General features: G+C 39.0%; 1 protein-coding gene across 1 annotated transcript in view; it reads left to right on the top strand.

Annotated features, from left to right (window-relative positions):
* Positions 1-19,918, top strand: part of PRSS38 (serine protease 38) — a 34,012-nt gene extending 14,094 nt beyond the window's left edge. The window contains exons 5-6 of the mRNA XM_066252631.1: positions 19,061-19,203; positions 19,664-19,918. Of these exons, the coding sequence (XP_066108728.1) occupies positions 19,061-19,203; positions 19,664-19,918 (398 nt within the window). The remainder of the gene's footprint in view (positions 1-19,060; positions 19,204-19,663) is intronic.
* Positions 19,919-20,983: the final 1,065 nt, after the last annotated feature.

Genomic DNA, 20,983 nt, shown 5'->3' with positions numbered 1-20,983 from the left:
GAACTAGAAAAAGAAGAACAAAGACAACCCAAAACCAGCCGAAGAAAGGAGATAATAAAAATCAGAGCAGAAATAAATGAATTAGAGAACAGAAAAACTATAGAAAAAATTAATAGAACAAGGAGCTGGTTCTTTGAAAAGATCAACAAAATTGACAAACCCTTGGCAAGACTTACCAAGGAAAAAAGAGAAAAAACTCATATAAACAAAATCCAAAATGAAAGAGGAGAAATCACCACGGACACCGTAGATATACAAAGAATTATTGTAGAATACTATGAAAAACTTTATGCCACTAAATTCAACAACCTAGAAGAAATGGATAAATTCCTAGAAAAATACAACCTTCCTAGACTAAGTCAAGAAGAAGCAGAAAGCCTAAACAGACCTATCAGTAGAGAAGAAATAGAAAAAAACCATTAAAAACCTCCCCAAAAATAAAAGTCCAGGCCCTGACGGCTATACCAGTGAATTTTATCAAACATTCAAAGAAGACTTGGTTCCTATTCTACTCAAAGTCTTCCAAAAAATTGAAGAAGAAGCAATACTTCCAAACACATTTTATGAGGCCAACATAACCCTCATACCAAAACCAGGCAAGGATGGCACAAAAAAAGAAAACTACAGACCAATATCTCTAATGAATACAGATGCTAAAATACTAAACAAAATACTAGCAAATCGAATACAACAACATATTAAAAAAATAATACATCATGATCAAGTGGGATTCATCCCAGAATCTCAAGGATGGTTCAACATATGTAAAATGGTTAATGTAATACACCATATCAACAAAACAAAGAACAAAAACCACATGATCTTATCAATAGATGCAGAAAAGGCTTTCGATAAAATACAACACAATTTTATGTTTAAGACTCTCAACAAAATGGGTATAGAAGGAAAATATCTCAACATGATAAAGGCCATATATGATAAACCATCAGCTAACATCATATTAAATGGCACTAAACTGAAGGCTTTCCCCCTTAAATCAGGAACAAGACAGGGTTGTCCACTCTCTCCACTCTTATTTAATGTGGTACTAGAGGTTCTAGCCAGAGCAATCAGACAAGACAAAGAAATAAAAGGCATCCATATCGGAAAAGAAGAAGTAAAGGTATCACTTTTTGCAGATGATATGATCCTATACATCGAAAACCCCAAAGAATCCACAAAAAGACTACTAGAAACAATAAGCCAATACAGTAAGGTCGCAGGATACAAAATTAACATACAGAAGTCAATAGCCTTTCTATATGCCAACAATGAAACAACTGAGAAGGAACTCAAAAGAATAATCCCCTTCACGATTGCAACAAAAAAAATAAAATACTTAGGAATAAACATAACAAAGAATGTAAAGGACTTATATAATGAAAACTATAAACCATTGTTAAGGGAAATTGAAAAAGATATAATGAGATGGAAGAATATACCTTGTTCTTGGCTAGGAAGAATAAATATAATCAAGATGGCTATATTACCCAAAGCAATATACAAATTTAATGCAATTCCCATCAAACTTCCAATGACATTTTTTAAAGAAATAGAGCAAAAAATCATCAGATTTATATGGAACTATAAAAAACCCCAAATAGCCAAAGCAATCCTAAAGAAAAAGAATGAAGCTGGGGGCATAACAATACCTGACTTCAAACTCTATTATAGGGCCACGACAATCAAAACAGCATGGTATTGGCAGAAAAATAGACACTCAGACCAATGGAACAGAATAGAAAGTCCAGAAATAAAACCACATATATATAGTCAAATAATTTTTGATAAAGGGGCCAACAACACACAATGGAGAAAAGAAAGCCTCTTCAATAAATGGTGCTGGGAAAACTGGAAAGCCACATGCAAAAGAATGAAACTGGACTACAGTCTCTCCCCCTGTACAAAAATTAACTCAAAATGGATCAAAGATCTAAACATAAGACCTGAAACAATTAAGTACATAGAAGAAGACATAGGTACTCAACTCAAGGACCTGGGTTTTAAAGAGCATTTTATGAATTTGACTCCAATGGCAAGAGAAGTGAAGGCAAAAATTAATGAATGGGACTACATCAGACTAAGAAGTTTTTGCTCAGCAAGAGAAACTGATAACAAAAGAAACAGAAAGCCAACTAAATGGGAAATGATATTTTCAAACAACAGCTCAGATAAGGGCTTAATATCCAAAATATACAAAGAACTCATAAAACTCAACAACAAACAAACAAACAATCCAATAAAAAAATGGGAAGAGGATATGAATAGACACTTCTCCCAGGAAGAAATACAAATGGCCAACAGATATATGAAAAGATGCTCATCTTCTTTAGCTATTAGAGAAATGCAAATCAAAACGGCAATGAGATACCACCTCACACCTGTTCGATTAGCTGTTATTAGCAAGTCAGGTAATAGCAAATGTTGGAGAGGCTGTGGAGAAAAAGGAACCCTCATCCACTGTTGGTGGGAATGTAAAGTAGTACAACCATTATGGAAGAAAGTATGGTGGTTCCTCAAAAAACTGAAAATAGAACTACCTTATGACCCAGCAATTCCTCTACTGGGTATATATCCCCAAAACTCAGAAACATTGATACGTAAAGACACATGCAGCCCCATGTTTATTGCAGCATTGTTCACAGTGGCCAGGACATGGAAACAACCAAAAAGCCCATCAATAGATGACTGGATAAAGAAGATGTGGCACATATACACTATGGAATACTACTCAGCCATAAGAAATGATGACATCGGAACATTTACAGCAAAATGGTTGGATCTTGATAACATGATACAAAGCAAAATAAGTAAATCAGAAAAAAACAGGAACTGTATTATTCCATACGTAGGTGGGACATAATAGTGAAACTAAGAGACATTGATAAGAGTGTGGTGGTTACGGGGGGGAGGGGGGAATGGGAGAGGGAAAGGGGGAGGGGGAGGGGCACAGAGAGAACAAGATAGAGGATGACGGAGGACAATCTGACTTTGGGTGGTGGGTATGCAACATAATTGAACGACAAGATAACCTGGACTTGTTATCTTTGAATATATGTATCCTGATTTATTGATGTCACCCCATTAAAAAAATAAAATTATAAATATATATATATATATATATATATATATATACAGACAAGCAAAATGACAACACGACATCAACATTTCTGGGATGCAGGCACTGCAAGTGTAGTGTGAAGAAAGGAAGCAGGCTCTCAGGTTATTTTTGGCAAGTCGTAGGAAATAGCCAACATTCTCATTTGAATCCTTCTCGTTAAAACCCTGAGTCTAACTTCACAGTTTTTGTCTCTAATGTCGGCAAAGTTCTCTTTTTCTAGCTAATTGGTAATAGGCCTCCATGGAAGTTTTCTCAGCATCTCTGCAAAAATTTAGGCAGCATTAGGTTGACACCATCATCACGTTTGCCAAGACAGCAAAAATCTCGGCTGGCAAAACTTCTAGTGTGATGGAGCAGAACAGTGAGGACAGCTTGGAATCACTGATCATTTCAGGGTGTCCTTTGCAGGAGTTTCCAATGCATGACTTTCCCACTGTCTTTGAAGCAGGAATAATAGGTAGTAGCTACTCTGGGGACAGCCACAGTGATGTAGATATGTTTGCCTCCTCCTTTTTACCTTTATTCTCTGCCCTCAAGTGTTTCCTGGAGGGAAAATTATTTTTAAAATATTTTTATGTAACAGCAACAAAAATGATTTTTAAAAAAAATTCAGCCCTGGCTGGTTGGCTCAGCGGTAGAGCGTCAGCCCAGCATGCAGGAGTTCCAGGTTCGATTCCTGGCCAGGGCACACAGGAGAGGCGCCCATCTGCTTCTCCACCCCTCCCCCTCTCTTTCTTCTCTGTTTCTGTCTTCCCCTCCCACAGCGAGGCTCCATTGGAGCAAAGATGGCCCGGGTGCTGGGGATGGCTCTGTGGCCTCTGCCTCAGGCGCTAGAATGACTCTGGACACAACAGAGCGACGCCCCAGAGGGGCAAAGCATCGCCCCCTGGTGGGCATGCCAGGTAGATCCCGGTCAGGCACATGCGGGAGTCTGTCTGACTGCCTCCCCATTTCCAGCTTCGGAAAAATGGGGGAAAAAAAATTCAGTCAGTCGAAATGGCAAAAAAAATTTTTTTTTTCTGGGATGCAATGAAAGCAGTAAAAAGATGGAAGTTTATATCACTACAGGCTTATATCAAGAAACAGATCCCAAGTAAACAACCTAACATCACACCTTAAGGAACTAGAAAAAAAAGAACAAAGGCAACCCGAAGTCAGCAGAAGAGGGGAAATAGTAAAAATTAGAGCACAACTACATGAAATAGAGAACAACAACAACAAAAAAAACTAGAAAAAATACAACAAAGAGCTCGTTCTTTGAAAAGATCAATAAAATAGACAAATCACTGGCTTGACTCACTAAGGAAAAAAGAAGAACTCATATAAACAAAATCCAAAATGAAAGAGAAGAAATTACCACACACATCACAGATATACAAAGGTTCATAGTAGAATGTTATGAAAGATTATATGCCACAAAACTCAACAACCTAGAAAAAAATGGATAAATTCTTAGAACTATACAATCTTCCTAGACAGAGTTGTGAAGAAGTGGAAAACCTAAATAGACCTATAAACAGGGAAGAAATAGAAACAACTATCAAAAACCTCCCCCAAAACAAAAATCCAGGACCAGATGGCTATACTAGTAAATTCTACCAAGCATTTAAAGAACATGTGGTACCTATCCTTCTCAAAGTCATCCAAAAAAAAAAAATACAGAAAAAGCAGCAATACTCCCCAACACATTTTATAAGGCCAACATAACCTTATACCAAAACCTGGCAAAGACAACAGAAAAAATGAAAACTACAGACCACTATCACCAATGAATATAGATGCAAAAATCCTAAACAAAATACTAACAAATGGAATACAACAACACATTAAAATAATAATACATCATTATTAAGTGGGATTCATTCCAGGAACACAAGGATGGTTCAACATATGGAAATCGATCAACATAATATACCACATCAACAAAACAAAGAACAAAAATCATATGATCCTATCAGTAAATGCAGAAAAGATATTTGATAAGATGCAACATCCCTTTATGTTTAAAACACTCAATAAAATCAGAATAGAAGAAAAGTACATATGACACAGGAAAGCCACATATGAAGCAAAGACATATATGACAAAGAGGAATATTTGTAGGCTTTTCCTCTAAAATCAGGAACAAGAGAAGGCTGCCCACTCTCTCCACTCTTATTCAACATAGTTCTGGAAATTTTAGCCAGAGTTATTAGACAGGAGAAAGAAATAAAAGGCATCCATGTCAGGAAAGAAGTAAAGTTATCACTTTTTGAAAATAATATCCTATATATAAAAAACCTCAAAGAATCCACCAAAAAAACTATTAGAAACAATAAACCAATACAATAAAATCACAGTACACAAAATCAATATACAAAAGTCTACTGCTTTTCTACATGCCAATGATGAAACATCAGAGAAACAAACTAAAAAAAGCAATTCCTTTACAATTGGAACAACAACAACAACAAAATACCTAGGAATAAATTTAACAAAGGATTTGAAGGACTTGTATATACTGAAAAATGCAAAACATTATTGAAAGAAATGGAAAAAGACACAATGAAATGAAAAAACATTCCATGTTCATGAATTGGAAGAATCAACATGGTTAAAATGGCCATGTTACCCAAAACAATATACATATTTAATGCAATCCGATCAAACTCCCAATGTCATTTTTTAAAGAAATAGAACAAAAAATTCCCACCATTATAAAAAAACCAATAGCCAAAACAATCCTGAGGAAAAAGAATTAAGCTGGAGACAGCAGCAGAAGGGGTAGTGGGCCTGCAGACAGGCCATACCTTGGAAACAAAAGAAGTCACACCCATTGGACTCCAGTGGCCACACCCTTCCTATACACAGACAAAATGAGAAGGCAGAGAAATGCAACCCAAATGAATCAAGAGAAATCCCCAGTAAAGGACTTGAATGAGTCAGAAATAACCAAATTACTGAATGCAGAGTTTAAAATAATGATTGTTAGGATGCTTAAAGATCTTAGAACAACAATAGATGGACATAACAAACACCTAAGTAAAAAGATAGCAAGTATAAAAAAGGACATTGAAAAAATAAAAAAGAATCAGTCAGAAATAACAAATACAATATCAGAAATGAAGACCACAATGGAAGGAATTAAAAGCAGGATGGATGAAGCTGAGGATCAAATCAGCGAGTTAGAGAACAAGATAAACAAAGGTACGGAAGCAGAGCAACAAAAGGAAGAGACTCAAAAAGTCTAAGGAAACTCTAAGAGAGCTCTGTGACAACATGAAGAGAAATAAAATCCGCATCATAGGGGTTCTTGAAGAAGAGAAAGAACAAGGAATAGAGACTTTGTTCAGTCATTTCATAGCTGAAAACTTCCCTAAATAGATGCAGGAAAAAGTCACACAAGTTCAAGAAGCACAGAGAATTCCATTAAAGAGAAACCCAAAGAATCTACACCAAGCCACATCAAAATTAAAATACCAAAATTAAAATACCAAAGAGAAATATTAAAAGCTGCTAAAGAAAAAGACTATCATCTACAAAGGTGTCCCATAAGGATGACATCCGACTTCTCAACAGAAACACTTGAGGCCAGAAGGGAATGGCAAGAAATATTAAAAGTAGTGCAGAACAAGAAACTACAACATAGACTACTTTATCCAGCAAGGCTATTATTTAAATTGGGAGAAGAAATAAAAAGCTTCCCAGACAAAAAAAAAAAAAACAAAAAAAAACTCAAGGAATTCATTATAACCAAACTAATGCTGCAAGAAATGCTAAGGGACCTGTTGTAGACAGATCAAAGGGGGAAAAGATTATAGCAAAAGAGGAATACAGCTTTAAAGAATAAAATGGCAATTCACAACTACATATTAATAATAACCTTAAATGTAAAGGGATTAAATGATCCAATCAAAAGACACAGGGTAGCAAAATGGATAACAAAACAGGACCCATACATATGCTGTCTACAGGAGACCCACCTCAAAACAAAAGATACACATGGACTGAAAGTAAAAGGATGGAAAAAATATTTTATGCAAATGGAAATGAAAAAAAGCTGGGGTAGCAATACTTATATCAGACAAAATGGACTTTAAAACAAAGACTATAGTAAGAGATAAAGAAGGTCACTACATAATGATAAAGGGAGCAATCCAAAAGAAAGAGATAACCATTATAAATATCTATGCACCTAATATAGGAGCACCTAAATATATAAAGCTGACTTTGATGGATATAAAGAGTGAGATCAACAGCAATGCTATAATAGTAGGGGATTTCAATACTCCACTAACATCACTAGATAGATCCTCAAGAAAAAAAAGTAACAAAGAAACAGCAGACTTAAAGGACACACTAGATCAACAGGAGTTAATAGTTTTCCTCAGAACCTTTGACCCTAAAGCAGCAGAATATACATTCTTTTTAAGTGCTCATGGTACATTCTCTATGATAGACCACATGTTAGGACACAAAAGCAGTCTCAATAAATTTAAAAAGATCGAAATCCTATCAAGCATTTTCTCTGATCACAATGGTATGAAACTAGAAATCAACCACCAAAAAAAATTGAAAAATAAACACTTGGAAACTAAATATCATGTTATTAAATAATGAATGGGTTAATGAGATCAAAAAGAAAATTTAAAATTCCTAGAAACAAATGATAATGAGCTTACAACAACTCAAAATTTATGGGACACAGCAAAAGCAGAATTGAGAGGGAAGTTCATAGCATTACAGGCATACTTTAATAAGCTAGAAAAAGTTCAAATAAACAACTTAACCAAAAACCAAAATATCTAGAAAAAGAACAGCAAGTAAAGCCCTGAGGTAGTAGAAGGAAGGAAATAATAAAGATCAGACTGGAAATAAATGACATCGAGGCTAAAGAAACAATACAGAGGATCAATGAAACCACAAACTGGTTCTTTGAAGAGAAGGTAAACAAGATTGATTAACCTTTAACCAGACTCACCAAGAAAAAAGAGGACTCAAATAAATAAAATTAGAAATGAGAGTGGAGAAATAACAACTGACACAACAGAAATACAAAGGATTGTAAGAAAATACTATGAAAAACTGTATGTCAAAAAATTAGACAACCTAGATAAAATGGAAAAAATTTTTGAAACATATAATCTTCCAAAAAATCAATCTGGAAGAATCAGAAAACCTAAAACAGACTGAATACAACAAATGAGATTGAAACAGTTATCAAAAAAAACTCCCAACAAACAAAAGTTCTGAGCCTGATGTCTTCACAAGTGAATTCTACCAAATATTCAAAAAAGAACTAACTCCTATCCTTCTCAAGCTATTTCAAAAAAATTCAAGAGGAAGGAAGACTTCCAAGCTCCTTTTATGAGGCAAGCATAATTCTGATTCCAAAACCAGGCAAAGACAACACAAAAAAGAAAATTATAGGCCAATATCCCTGATGAATTTAGATGCTAAAATCCTCAACAAAATCTTAGCAAACCGGATTCAGCAATAGATGAAAAAAATCATACACCAGGATCAAGTGGAATTTATTCTTGGAAGGCAAGGCTGGTACAATATTCGCAAATCAATCAATGTGATTCATCACATAAACAAAAGGAAGGAGAAAAACCACATGATAATTTTAATAGATGCAGAAAAAGCATTTGATAAAATCCAGCACCCATTCATGATCAAAACTCTAACCAAAGTGGGAATACAGGGAACATACCTCAACATGATAAAAGCCATCTATGACAAACCCACAGCCAACATCATACTCAACGGGCAAAAATTAAAAGCAATCCCCTTAAGATCAGGAACAAGGCAGGAGTGCCCCCTTTCACCACTCTTATTCAACATAGTTCTGGAAGTCCTAGTCACAGCAATCAGACAAAAAAAAAAAAGAAATAAAAGGCATCCAAATTTGAAAAGAAGAAGTAAAACTATCATTATTTGCAGATGATATGATATTGTTTATAGAAAACTCTAAAGTCTCAGTCAAAAAACTACTATTCCTGATAAATGAATTCAGCAAGGTGGGAGGATATAAAATAAATACTCAGAAATCAGAGGCATTTTTATACACTAATAATGAACTATCAGAAACAGAAATTAAGGAATCAATCCCCTTTACCATTGCAACCAAAAAAAATAAAGTACCTAGGAATAAATTTAACCAGGGAGATTAAAGACTTGTACTCAGAAAATTATAAAACATTGATAAAAGAAATCAGGGAAGATACAAACAAGTGGAGGCATATACCATGCTCATGGTTAGGAAGAATAAACATCATTAAAATGTCTATATTACCCAAAACAATTTATAAATTCAATGCAATACCGATTAAAATACCAATGACTTACTTCAAAGATATAGAACACATATTCCAAAAATGTATATGCAACCAAAAGAGAACACAAATAGCCTCAGCAATCTTGAAAAGGAAGAATAAAGCGGGAGGTATCACACTTCCGGAAATCAAGTTATATTATAAGGCCACTGTACTCAAAACAGCCTGGTACTGGCATAAGAACAGGCATATAGATCAATGGAACAGAACTGAGAACCCAGAAATATACCCACACTTTTATGGACAACTGATATTTGACAAAGGAGGTAAGAGCATACAATGGAGTAAAGACAGCCTCTTCAACAAATGGTGTTGGGAAAATTGGACAGCTACCTGCAAAAAAAAAGAAACTAGACCACCAACTTACACCATTCATGAAAATTAACTAAAAATGGATAAAAGACTTAAATTTAAGCCGTAAAACCATGAGCATCTTATAAGAAAACATAGGCAGTAAGCTCTCCAACATCTCTTGCAGCAATATATAATATTTGCTCATTTATCTCCACAGGCAAGTGAAATAAAAGACAGAATAAACAAATGGGACTATATCAAACTAAAAAGGATTTGCACAGCCAAAGACAATATGAACAGAATAAAAAGACAACCCACACAATGGGAGAACATATTCGACAATACGTTTGATAAGGGGTTAATAACCAAAATTTGTAAAGAACTTGTAAATCTCAACACCAGGAAGACAAACAATCCAATCCAAAAATGGGCAAAAGAAATGAATAGACACTTCTCCAAAGAGGACATACAGATGGCCAATAGGCATATGAAAAAAATACTCAACATTACTAATTATTAGAGAAATGCAAATTAAAACCACAATGAGATATCACCTCACACCAGTCAGAATGGCGCTCATCAACAAAACAACACAGAATAAGTGCTGGCGATGATGTGGAGAAAATGGAACCCTCCTGCACTGCTGGTGGGAATGCAGACTGGTGCAGCCACTGTGGAAAACAGTATGGAGATTCCTCAATAAATTAAAAATTGAACTGCCTTTTGACCCAGCTATACCACTGTTAGGAATATACCCCAAGAATACCATAGCACTGTTTCAAAAGAAGAAATGCACCCCCATGTTTATGGCAGTATTGTTCACAATAGCAAAGATTTGGAAACAGCCCAAGTGTCCGTCAGTGGATGAGTGGATTAAAAAGCTTTGGTATATATATACTATGGAATACTACTCAGCCATAAGAAATGATGACATTGGATCTTTTACAACAACATGGATGGACCTTGATAACAGTATACTGAGCGAAATAAGTAAATCAGAAAAAACTAAGAACTATATGATTCCATACATAGGTGGGACATAAAAATGAGACTCAGAGACATGGACAACCTTGTTGGGTTTACAGGGTGGGGGAGGAGGAGAGGGAGGGGGTTGGGGGAGGGGATGAGCACAAAGAAAACCAGTTAGAAGGTGATGGAAGACAATTTTATCAATGTCACCCCATTAAAATTAATCAAAAAAAAAAAAAAAAAAGAATGTGTCTCATGGCTAATTCAGGCAGTTAGAAGAATAGTATAAGGATGCTAATTCTGCTTCTCAGGCCACATCCTGCAAAAGGGGCCCCAAGCAAATTGGTGGTTTGGCTCCTCTGATTTTGCCAATTGGATTAAAAAAAAAATAGGTCAGGAACGCCCTGAAATGGAAATAACAATACATGAGCATAAATTTAAAGGACTTTTAGATACTGGAGCTGATGTATCTGTTATTGCTAAGCTACATTGGCCTCCTTCCTGGCCCAGTCATGCATCAGCCACAGAATTACAAGGTATAGGGCAGACTAAATCCCCTCAACAAAGTTCTAGTTTTCTACATTGGGAAGATTAAGAAGGTCATTCTGGATTTTTTAAACCTTATGTGCTCCCTGGATGGCCAGTTAATTTGTGGGGTAGAGATGTTTTGAAAAATATGGGAGCATTGCTTGTCAGTCCTAATGGTTTAGTCAGTACTCAGATGCTTGATTGGGGATTTTTGCCCACCAAGGGACGAGGGAAAGAACAGAGAGGAATTCTTACCCCCATAGAAGTGGCACCCAATGCCAGAAGGTGTGGATTAGGATATCAAAATTTAGCATAGGGGCCTTGGTAGCTCCTGCTACCTCAATAATGCATTGTGCAGACCCAATTACTTGGAAATCAGATAATCCTGTATGGGTAGACCAACGGCCCCTTTCTCAGGAGAAACTTAGGGCAGCTGCTCAATTGATACAAGAGCAGCTACAGTTTGGGCACATTGAACCATCTAATAGCCCATGGAATACACTTTCATATTTTGATCTCTGCCTCCTGGATTATCAAGGGGCATAGGCAACCCTTACAGATTATAGGTTTTGAGCCTCAAAATTATTGTTGTTCCTTTTTTCAAAGGATCAACAACAATGGCTCCGGGAAACTTCCACTAAATGGCATATCACTCTTGCAAATCAATGAACAACTTTATACTGAAACTGTCAACTTAAAATCAGCTCAAATACTATAATTCTGCCATTATTCTGGCTTTTCAGCATTTGCCATATTCCCCCTTTAATCAAATATTTGATTATGGTGTTTCCACTATAAAGACTGCTGTCTTAGGGACAAATGCTGATGAACTATTTCAGCAGTTCCTCCTTTTTCAAAGACTTGTATGTCAACATAGAGCTCCATGTTTTATAGGACATACTCAAGCTCACTCCATGCTCCTTGGAGCTTTAGCACAAGGAAATGCCCTTTTTTTTTTTTTTGTATTTTTCTGAAGTTGGAAATGGGGAGGCAGTCAGACAGTCTCACGCATGCGCCTGACCGGGATCCACCTGGCACGCCTACCAGGGAGGGATGCTCTGCCCATCTGGGGTGTTGCTCTGTTGCAACCAGAGCCATTCTAGCACCTGAGGCAGAGGCCACAGAGCCATCCCAGGCCAACTTTGCTCCAATGGAGCCTTGGATGTGGGAGGGAAGAGAGAGATAGAAAGAAAGGAGAGGGGGAGGGGTGGAGAAGCAGATGGGCACTTCTCCTGTGTGCCCTGGCCAGGAATTGAACCCAGGACTCCTGCATGCCAGGCCAACACTCTACCACTGAGCAAACCGGCAAGAGCCTAGGAATGTGCTTGTTGATCAAGCTACCCAAAAGAAAATTATTTGGAGCAACCATGACATTTCGAGCAATTCAGTCTCATACTATTCATCACCAGAATGCTGCAGCCCTGTGTTAACAGTTTCAACTTTCTCAGGAAGCAGCTCAGCAGATTGGGAAATCCTGTCCAAGGGGTCCTATACTACAATCTGTCCCTTTATTTGGAGTTAACCCTCAAGGACCTCTATCAGGACAACTTTGGCAAATGGATGTTACTCATATACCTTCATTTGGCAAACAGTCCTATGTCTACGTTACAGTGAATATACAGATTCTGGATTTGTGGTAACCTCTGTCAGAACAGGAAAGGCTGCTAAGCATGTTATAGCTCATTGTCTTTATGCATTGTTCTATTATTGGGTTTCCTAAACTGGTTAAACTGACAATGCTCCTGCATATGGAGGAAAAGCATTTACTGTATTTTGTCAAACCTTTCGAATTATGTGTATTTCCTCCAATCTTTAAAGTCAAGGTATTATTAAAGTATACCCAGCAAATACTTTAAGGTCAATTTAAAAAAATTTAAAAGGGGGGAGTCATATCCTGGAACTCCTTCTGGTCTACCATATCATGCTTTTTACTTAAAAAAATTTTAAATTTCTTTTGAATGCTGATGAACAGGAGATGCCAAGTCCTTTTCTCCTGCAAACTACTACCTTCTTTATTAGATCCAGTTAATAATACTGTTTCATCTTTTTCCAAATAACTCCAGATATATGGAAAAGATTTATATAGGTGGATGGGGATCCTCAAACCCCTCAGCGAGATCTTCTGAGCATGGCTTTTAAGATACCAAGAGGCAGAAAAAGCCCAATAGAGATCAAGGGAACTACCAGCTTTTAGGATATGCCCTTAAAGGCTCCAACGCCCCAAAGGGGTCTCATAGGATGCCATCTGGGTCCTGCTTCAATAGTGGAAAGAAAGGTCATTGAGCTAAAGCCTGCCAGGCTTACATGCCTCTGCTGTGAGGAAACAGGGACACTGGAAGGTAGACTTCCCCCTCACTCCTCTAAGGGAGGGTTCAGTCTCTTCCAGCCCTGCTCCAGCCACCTATGACTTAACCTTGCCCAGAATGCTGAGGGTTGCCACTGAAGGCTGAAGGTGCCCAGGACCGTCAGCCCCATCTATGACACTGTGGATGAGCCTAGGGTATTTCTTCCATGAAGCAGGTAAACTGATCTCATTTGCAAAAGGGCCACTTAACTATGTCTTGCCTAAATAGTCAGGTTTTTTATTCTTCCCTCGAAGATCTCTGTTGTGGGTATTGATAGTCCTATTTTCTGCTGCTTTGTTTAATATATAGTGTTTCCTTTATTCCTCCTACCTCAATGCCTCACTCATATTTCAGGCTGGGACCTACTCCTAATTTAGAGCTCTCTTTCCCCCTTTTGCCAACTTCTATTATGAATCTACCTTTGCCACCCAGCTTAGTGTATCCCAAGGTCTCTTTACCAAGCCACAGTCACAGAGCTCAAGGGAAAAGCAACCTGATCTCATCTCTAGGCAGAGAAAAACAGAAACTCCATCTCCACACATGCTGCAGATGGCTTTTCCAGTCTATCTGAATCATTACCAGCTAGAAGCAGCGGTCATTCGGACTTGGACGTGAGCTGCAAAGTATAGAATTGTGACAACAATTCCAGTGCCATGCGGACTTTTCCTGGATGTGGACTTTTCCTGGACTCCTGCTCCCTGTGACAGCTCCTAACAGACTGAACTGTGGTTGGGTTGCATTTTTCAGGGGTTTGGCATGGTGATGGGGCCAACTTGGACTTGGTGAACATGTTAAGGACACTACTCTTTTATGGATTCTTGTTGTATTGGCCAAGAGTTTGCTTAAAGGTTTTAATCACTGTAAAAAAAAAAAGAAGAAGACTGAATAAAGAAGATATGGCAGATATACACCATGATATACTATTCAGCCATAAGAAATGATGATATCGTATCACTTACAACAAAATGGTGGGATCTTGATAACATTATATGGAGTGAAATAAGTAAATCAGAAAAAAACCAAGAACTTCAGGATTCCATACATTGGTGGGACATAAAAACGAGACTAAGAGACATGGACAAGAGTGTGGTGGTTTTGGGGGGTGGGGGGAGGGAAGGAGGGGGAGGGGGAGGGGCACAAAGAAAACTAAATAGAAGGTGATGGAGGACAATCTGACTTTGGGTGATGGGTATGCAACATAATTGAATGACAAGATAACCTGGACATGTTTCCTTTTAATATATGTACCCTGATTTATTGGTGTCACCCCATTAAAATTAATAAAAATTTATTTATTAAAAAAAGAAAGAAAATTATAGACTAATATCCCTGATGAATTTAGATGCTAAATTCCTCAACAAAATATTAGCAAACTGATCCAGCAATATATGAAAAAAATCATACACCATGATTAAGTGGGACTTATTCTGGGGAGGCAAGGTTGGTACAATATTCGCAAATCAATCAATGTGATTCATTACATAAACAAAAGGAAGGAGAAAAACCACATGATAATTTCAATAGATGCAGAAAAAGCATTTGATAAAATTCATCATGCATTCATGATCAAGACTCTCAGTAAAGTGGGAATACAGGGAACATACCTCAACATGATAAAGACCATCTATGACAAATGCACAGCCAACATTATACTCAATGGGCAAAAATTAAAAGCAATCCCCTTAAGATCAGGAACAAGGCAGGGGTTCCCCCTCTCACCACTCTTATTCAACATAGTTCTGGAAGTCCTAGCCACAGCAATCAGACAAGAAGAAATAAAAGGCATCCAAATTAGAAAAGAAGAAGTAAAATTATTATTATTTGCAGATAATATGATATTGTATATAGAAAACCCTAAAGTCTCAGTCAAAAAGCTACTGGACCTGATAAATGAATTCAGCAATGTGGCAGGATATAAAATTAATACTCAGAAATCAGAGGCATTTTTATACACCAATAGTGAACTGTCAGAAAGAGAAATTAAGGAAACAATTCCCTTCACTATTGCAACCAAAAAAATAAAGTACCTAAGAGTAAATTTAACCAGGGAGATTAAAGACTTGTACTCAGAAAATTATAAAACATTGATAAAAGAAATCAGGGAAGATACAAACAAGTGGAGGCATATTCTGTGCTCATGGTTAGGAAGAATAAACATCATTAAAATGTCTATATTACCCAAAGCAATTCAATGCAATACCAATTAAAATACCAATGACATACTTTAAAGATATAGAACACAAATTCCAAAAATTTATATGGAACCAAAAAAGAACACGAATAGACGTAATTTTGAAAAGGCAGAATAAAGTGGGAGGTATCACACTTCCTGATATCAAGTTATACTACAAGGCCATTGTACTCAAAACAGCCTGGTACTGGCATAAGAACAGGCATATAGATCAATGGAACAGAACAGAGAACCCAGAAATAAACCCACACCTTTATGGACAACTGATATTTGACAAAGGAGATAAGAGCATATAATGGAGTAAAGACATCCTCTTCAACAAATGGTGTTGGGAAAATTGGACAGCTACCTGCAAAAGAATGAAACTAGACCACCAACTTACACCATTCACAAAAATAAACACAAAATGGATAAAAGACTTAAATGTAAGCCATGAAACCATAAACATCTTAGAAGAAAACATAGGCAGTAAGCTCTCCAACATCTCTTGCAGCAATATATTTGCTCATTTATCTCCACGGGCAAGTGAAATAAAAGACAGAATAAACAAATGGGACTATATCAAACTAAAAAGATTTTGTGTAGCTAAAGACAATATGAACAGAATAAAAAGACAACCCACACAATGGGAGAACATATTCGACAATACGTTTGATAAGGGGTTAGTAACCGAAATTTATGAAGAACTTATAAAACTCAACACCAGGAAGATAAACATTCCAATCAAAAAATGGGCAAAAGAAATGAATGGACACTTCTCCAAAGAGGACATACAGATGGCCAATAGGCATATGAAAAAATGCTCAACATTATTAGAGAAATGCAAATTAAAACCACATTGAGATATCACCTCACACCAGTCAGAATGGTGCTCATCAACAAAACAACACAGAGTTAGTGTTGGCGAGGAGATATGGAGAAAAGGGAACCCTCCTGCACTGCTGATGAGAATGCAGACTGGTGCAGCCACTGTGGAAAACAGTATGGAGATTCCTCAAAAAATTAAAAAATCGAACTGCCTTTTGACCAAGCTATCCCACTTGTTGAAATATACCCCAAGAACACCAGAGCACTGTTTCAAAAGGAGAAATGCACCCCATGTTTATGGCAGCATTATTCACAATAGCAAAGATCTAGAAACAGCCCAAGTGTCCGTCAGTGGACGAGTGGATTAAAAAGCTGTGGTACATATATACAATGGAATACTATGGGGCCATGAAAAAGAAGGAAATTTTACCTTTTGCAACAACATGGATTAACCTGGAAACTATTATGTTAAGTGAAATAAGTCAGTCAGAGAAAGAAAAATATCATATGACCTCACTCCTTTGAGGAATCCAATGAACAGTGTGAACTGAGGGACGGAATTGAGACAGAGGAGGGATCAAAGGGACCAGAGGAAAAGAGAACAGAGGGAGAGGTGATGATAGGATGGGATAAACCTGAAGGGAAGGTGGGAGGGTACTATGGGGAGGGGGCAAGGGAGATGTTGAGGGGAATACGGGGGAGGAGGGATGCATTCAGGGCGACACTGGAATCTAAGTAAGCACAATAAATTAAAATCAATTAAAAAAGAATAAAGAAAAAAAGTCAGATGCAACCCAGTGTTCATCACAGCATTGTTCACAGTGGCCAAAACTAAAATGTCCCTTGATAGAGGATTGGATAAAGAAGATGTGGTGCATATATACAGTGGAATACTACTCAGCCATAAAAATGATGACATATTTCCATTTACAACAACATGGACGGCCCTTAAGAACATTGTACTGAGTGAAATGAGTAAATTAGAAAAATCTAGGAACTTTATGATTTCACACATAGTTGGGACATAAAAGTGAGACTCATGGACACAGATAAATGTGCAGTGATTACCAGGGGGAAAGGGCCATGGGGGATGGGGATTAAAGACGGGGTGGGGGAAGGGTATAAAAAGGGACAAATATGAGCCACTTGCCCCATTTTTTTGAGAGCTGCACCTGTGAGTGCAGTCACTGCCTCTCTGGACACATTAGGGTACTATGGGACCACCTTCTTAGGATTTCTAGAGTCCCCTTTGTCCAGCAGGGAACATCTACTAGGTACAATCTTCCCACACATGTCTGTGTTGCACCTCCTCCTCGGTGCTCTGCCAAAGGTGAAACAGTTTGTGCCAGGCTCATCATTGTGGTCCTCTGTCTCCCTAGTTTTCTGTGGCCTCAGTGTCCACGTGAGCATGATGAGGACATTTCCCCCCACCTCGACACTGTCTCCCCCAATGTCCTTGATATTCCATAAGACTCTTCACTCTTGACTAATTGGAACTTAGCTTCCCAGTTCCCTTGAGCTCTGGGCACTGTGAACTCTATCCTGGTCATTCTCTGCCCTCTCTGTGGAATGAACCTTCTGCATACTTGTCTTAGGGTCCAGCAGCAGACTGGGATAAACCAATCCCGTGTACCCTCTGGGGTTCTTTCTCTCTGGAGCTTCCTCCTCTGGTATCCGTCTGCCTGTTAGATTCCAGCTCCCTGTGCTCCTTGTACTCCACAAACTTGAAAGCACACCAGGCAGGATGTGGACCCTTCTAGACCTTGCCTTTTCCATCATCTTTCAAAGTAGTTTCCTAATTGCATTCCTGGGTGACCTCCTCCAACTCTATATCCTGAGTCTGTGGACTCTCTCTACTGTTATACATTCTTGTGTGCACCAGTTAATTCCCATGTGCTTCTTTTCCTGATTAAGTACCTTCTTCAACGCAGCCAGCAGCACCACAGAAACTGCTGACATTCTGCTTTCTGTCTCTTCCCCTCAAGGTACACATGCATCGGCTTCAAAATTAACTCCCCAAATACAGCCCCCCTTCGATCTTGGTCAGAGGATCTTCAGCCCATGAGAATAGCTCCTTCCATTTAGGCTGACATTAAGCCTTGAGATTCATAAGTCAGGGAAGTTCAAGGTTTCTGGAACCAATTACTGTATCTCTCAGCATAGAGAGGACACAAGTGACACCCTACAAAACTTGAAGGTTCCTTTCTTGTACACATAGTGTCAGCCTTATAGCCACCCAGGGACAGCTGATGAGAATGAATGGGCTCCTGGGTCTCAATATTTCTCTTGTAAAGTTCCATGTGAGATATATACTCACATTTCATTGACCAAATCCTCAGCCCCAGTGCAGAGAACAGAGCCATTGGAGGGCAGGAGCAAGAGACGAAGTTGCTGCTTGACCTTCCTGGGCCTGGGGTTGGACTGGGCATGTCCCTTGGGGAACAAGGTTGGGAGGACCTCTTACCGGACCTGTGCTTCTTTCTGACAGGTGATACCTCAAACTACTTGCAGGAGATCCAGGTGCCTCTGATCCCATTTACCCTGTGCCAGCTGCTCTATGGACAGACATCATACATTCAGCCAGACATGATGTGTGCTGGGGACCTCAGGAACATGAAGACCGTGTGCGAGGTGCATCCTACTGTGGGGATGGGGGTGCTAAGCCCATGGCGCTAGCATATTCATCTGCTTGGAGCCATCAGAGGCACTTGTATGGAGGGTGGGTGGTCCCTGAAGGCCAGGTTTCTATGGGGCTTCAAGCACACAGTCATACTGTCACAGGCTGATTGGGACCATAAGGTGGCCTAGTTGTAGATGGGACACAGGTCCAGTCAGTGCCTGGTGACCTCTGGGTCCCTATGCTGGTCAAAGCAGCCCAGGACTCTGCCCCTACCTGGGGCCATGCCTGCTGACTGTTGCCCTGGGGTACCTGCTTTGCCCTCCCATAGCAGAGCCTGGCACTGGTGAGGTAGGGCTCCAGAGTGAAGGTGCTCTGGCCCTGGCCCTTCAGGGCTGGGCTCTGGGCCACCCTCATGCAGAAGACAGCAGGCTCCAGTCTCTGTGTCAACCAGAAACTCCTCTTTCCTTCCAGGGTGACTCTGGGGGCCCACTCGTCTGTGAATTCAACCGCATCTGGGTGCAGATTGGAATAGTGAGCTGGGGCCGCGGCTGCATGTTCCCTATGTATCCTGCAGTTTATGCTCGAGTCTCCTATTTCTCAGAATGGATCCATCATCAGATTACAAGCATCTGCCCACCTCCTCAGCTGCTTCCCACTCTCTCCTCCACTCTGGGGGCCTCCATCACTGTCCTTGTCACCATGGTGGCCTTCCTGCCAATATTGTGAGGAAAGCCCCCCCCCACCAACCCGAGCCCCACTCTCCCCTGCATGCCTCTCTCCCTGTCCAGCTCAGCCCCTCAGGTCCCTGGGTAAGTGAATGAGGGGAGGGCCTCTAGCCAGGCCAATTCCAGGTAAGGAAGCCGCTGAGCCAGGGCCATACCTCAAGAGGCAGACCCAGACTCACCACAGAAGGGCTGGGGTACCCAGGGAGAACGGGGTGCCTTGGCCAAGTGTTCTGGCAGCTGATATTTGGTAAGACATTAAATATTTATAAAGCGAATGTCCTGGAAGTCCTGCGGCCATCTTTCTATACAGAGTAGAGACGCTCGTGCAGACACAGTGCTCTTGTCAGGATGAGAGGCAGCATTCCTGGGCGGCCTCTTCCAACATTGCCTTCTAGAAAGAATGGCCACGCAAACACATGTCTGGGCCTCGAGGCCGGGCCCCAGGGAAAGGCGCCAGTTTAAATACAACTATGGTATCACAGAGTAGTTAAATACTTAAAATTCCAATTCAGAAATTGGGAAACATGAGCTGAGAGCAAGCACATGGAAGGAATTAAAAAGATGAAAGCAGAGAAATCAATGAGCCAAGCACCAGAAAAACACTTTAACATTTTTTAAATCTGGTATTGAAAAGACTCAAACAGGAAAAGAAATCACTAACCTAATCAATATATAAAATGAGACAAAAAATACAAGAAATAACAAGGGAGAAATAGCCATTCAACACAAATTTTAAGAACTCATAAGAGATTCGTACATCTGTATGAAAATAAATTTAAAATGTAAAGTGTCACTTTGTAGGAAAAAAATAATTTACCAAAATTAACCCTAGTAGAGATAGAAGGGTTAACTAGACTAAATTTCATAGAAGAAATGGAGAAATTTAAGAAAGAGCTTAGCCTTCCCCGTAAAAGGCCTAGGCTGAGATGGTCTCCTTGGGAATCACACCACACCTTCCACTGCAGAACAGTCCCCACGCTGCCCACACTTCCAGACACCCCTTGGCAACACGTGTATCACGCACAAAGAAACAACTGGGTCAACCCAACTTATGAATTCAGAAACC

This window comes from Saccopteryx bilineata, chromosome 1 (assembly GCF_036850765.1).
Source record: "Saccopteryx bilineata isolate mSacBil1 chromosome 1, mSacBil1_pri_phased_curated, whole genome shotgun sequence".
NCBI lineage: Eukaryota > Metazoa > Chordata > Mammalia > Chiroptera > Emballonuridae > Saccopteryx > Saccopteryx bilineata.
The sequence above is the reverse complement of the archived record's forward strand: the minus strand, read 5'-3'. Positions and strand labels throughout refer to the sequence as shown.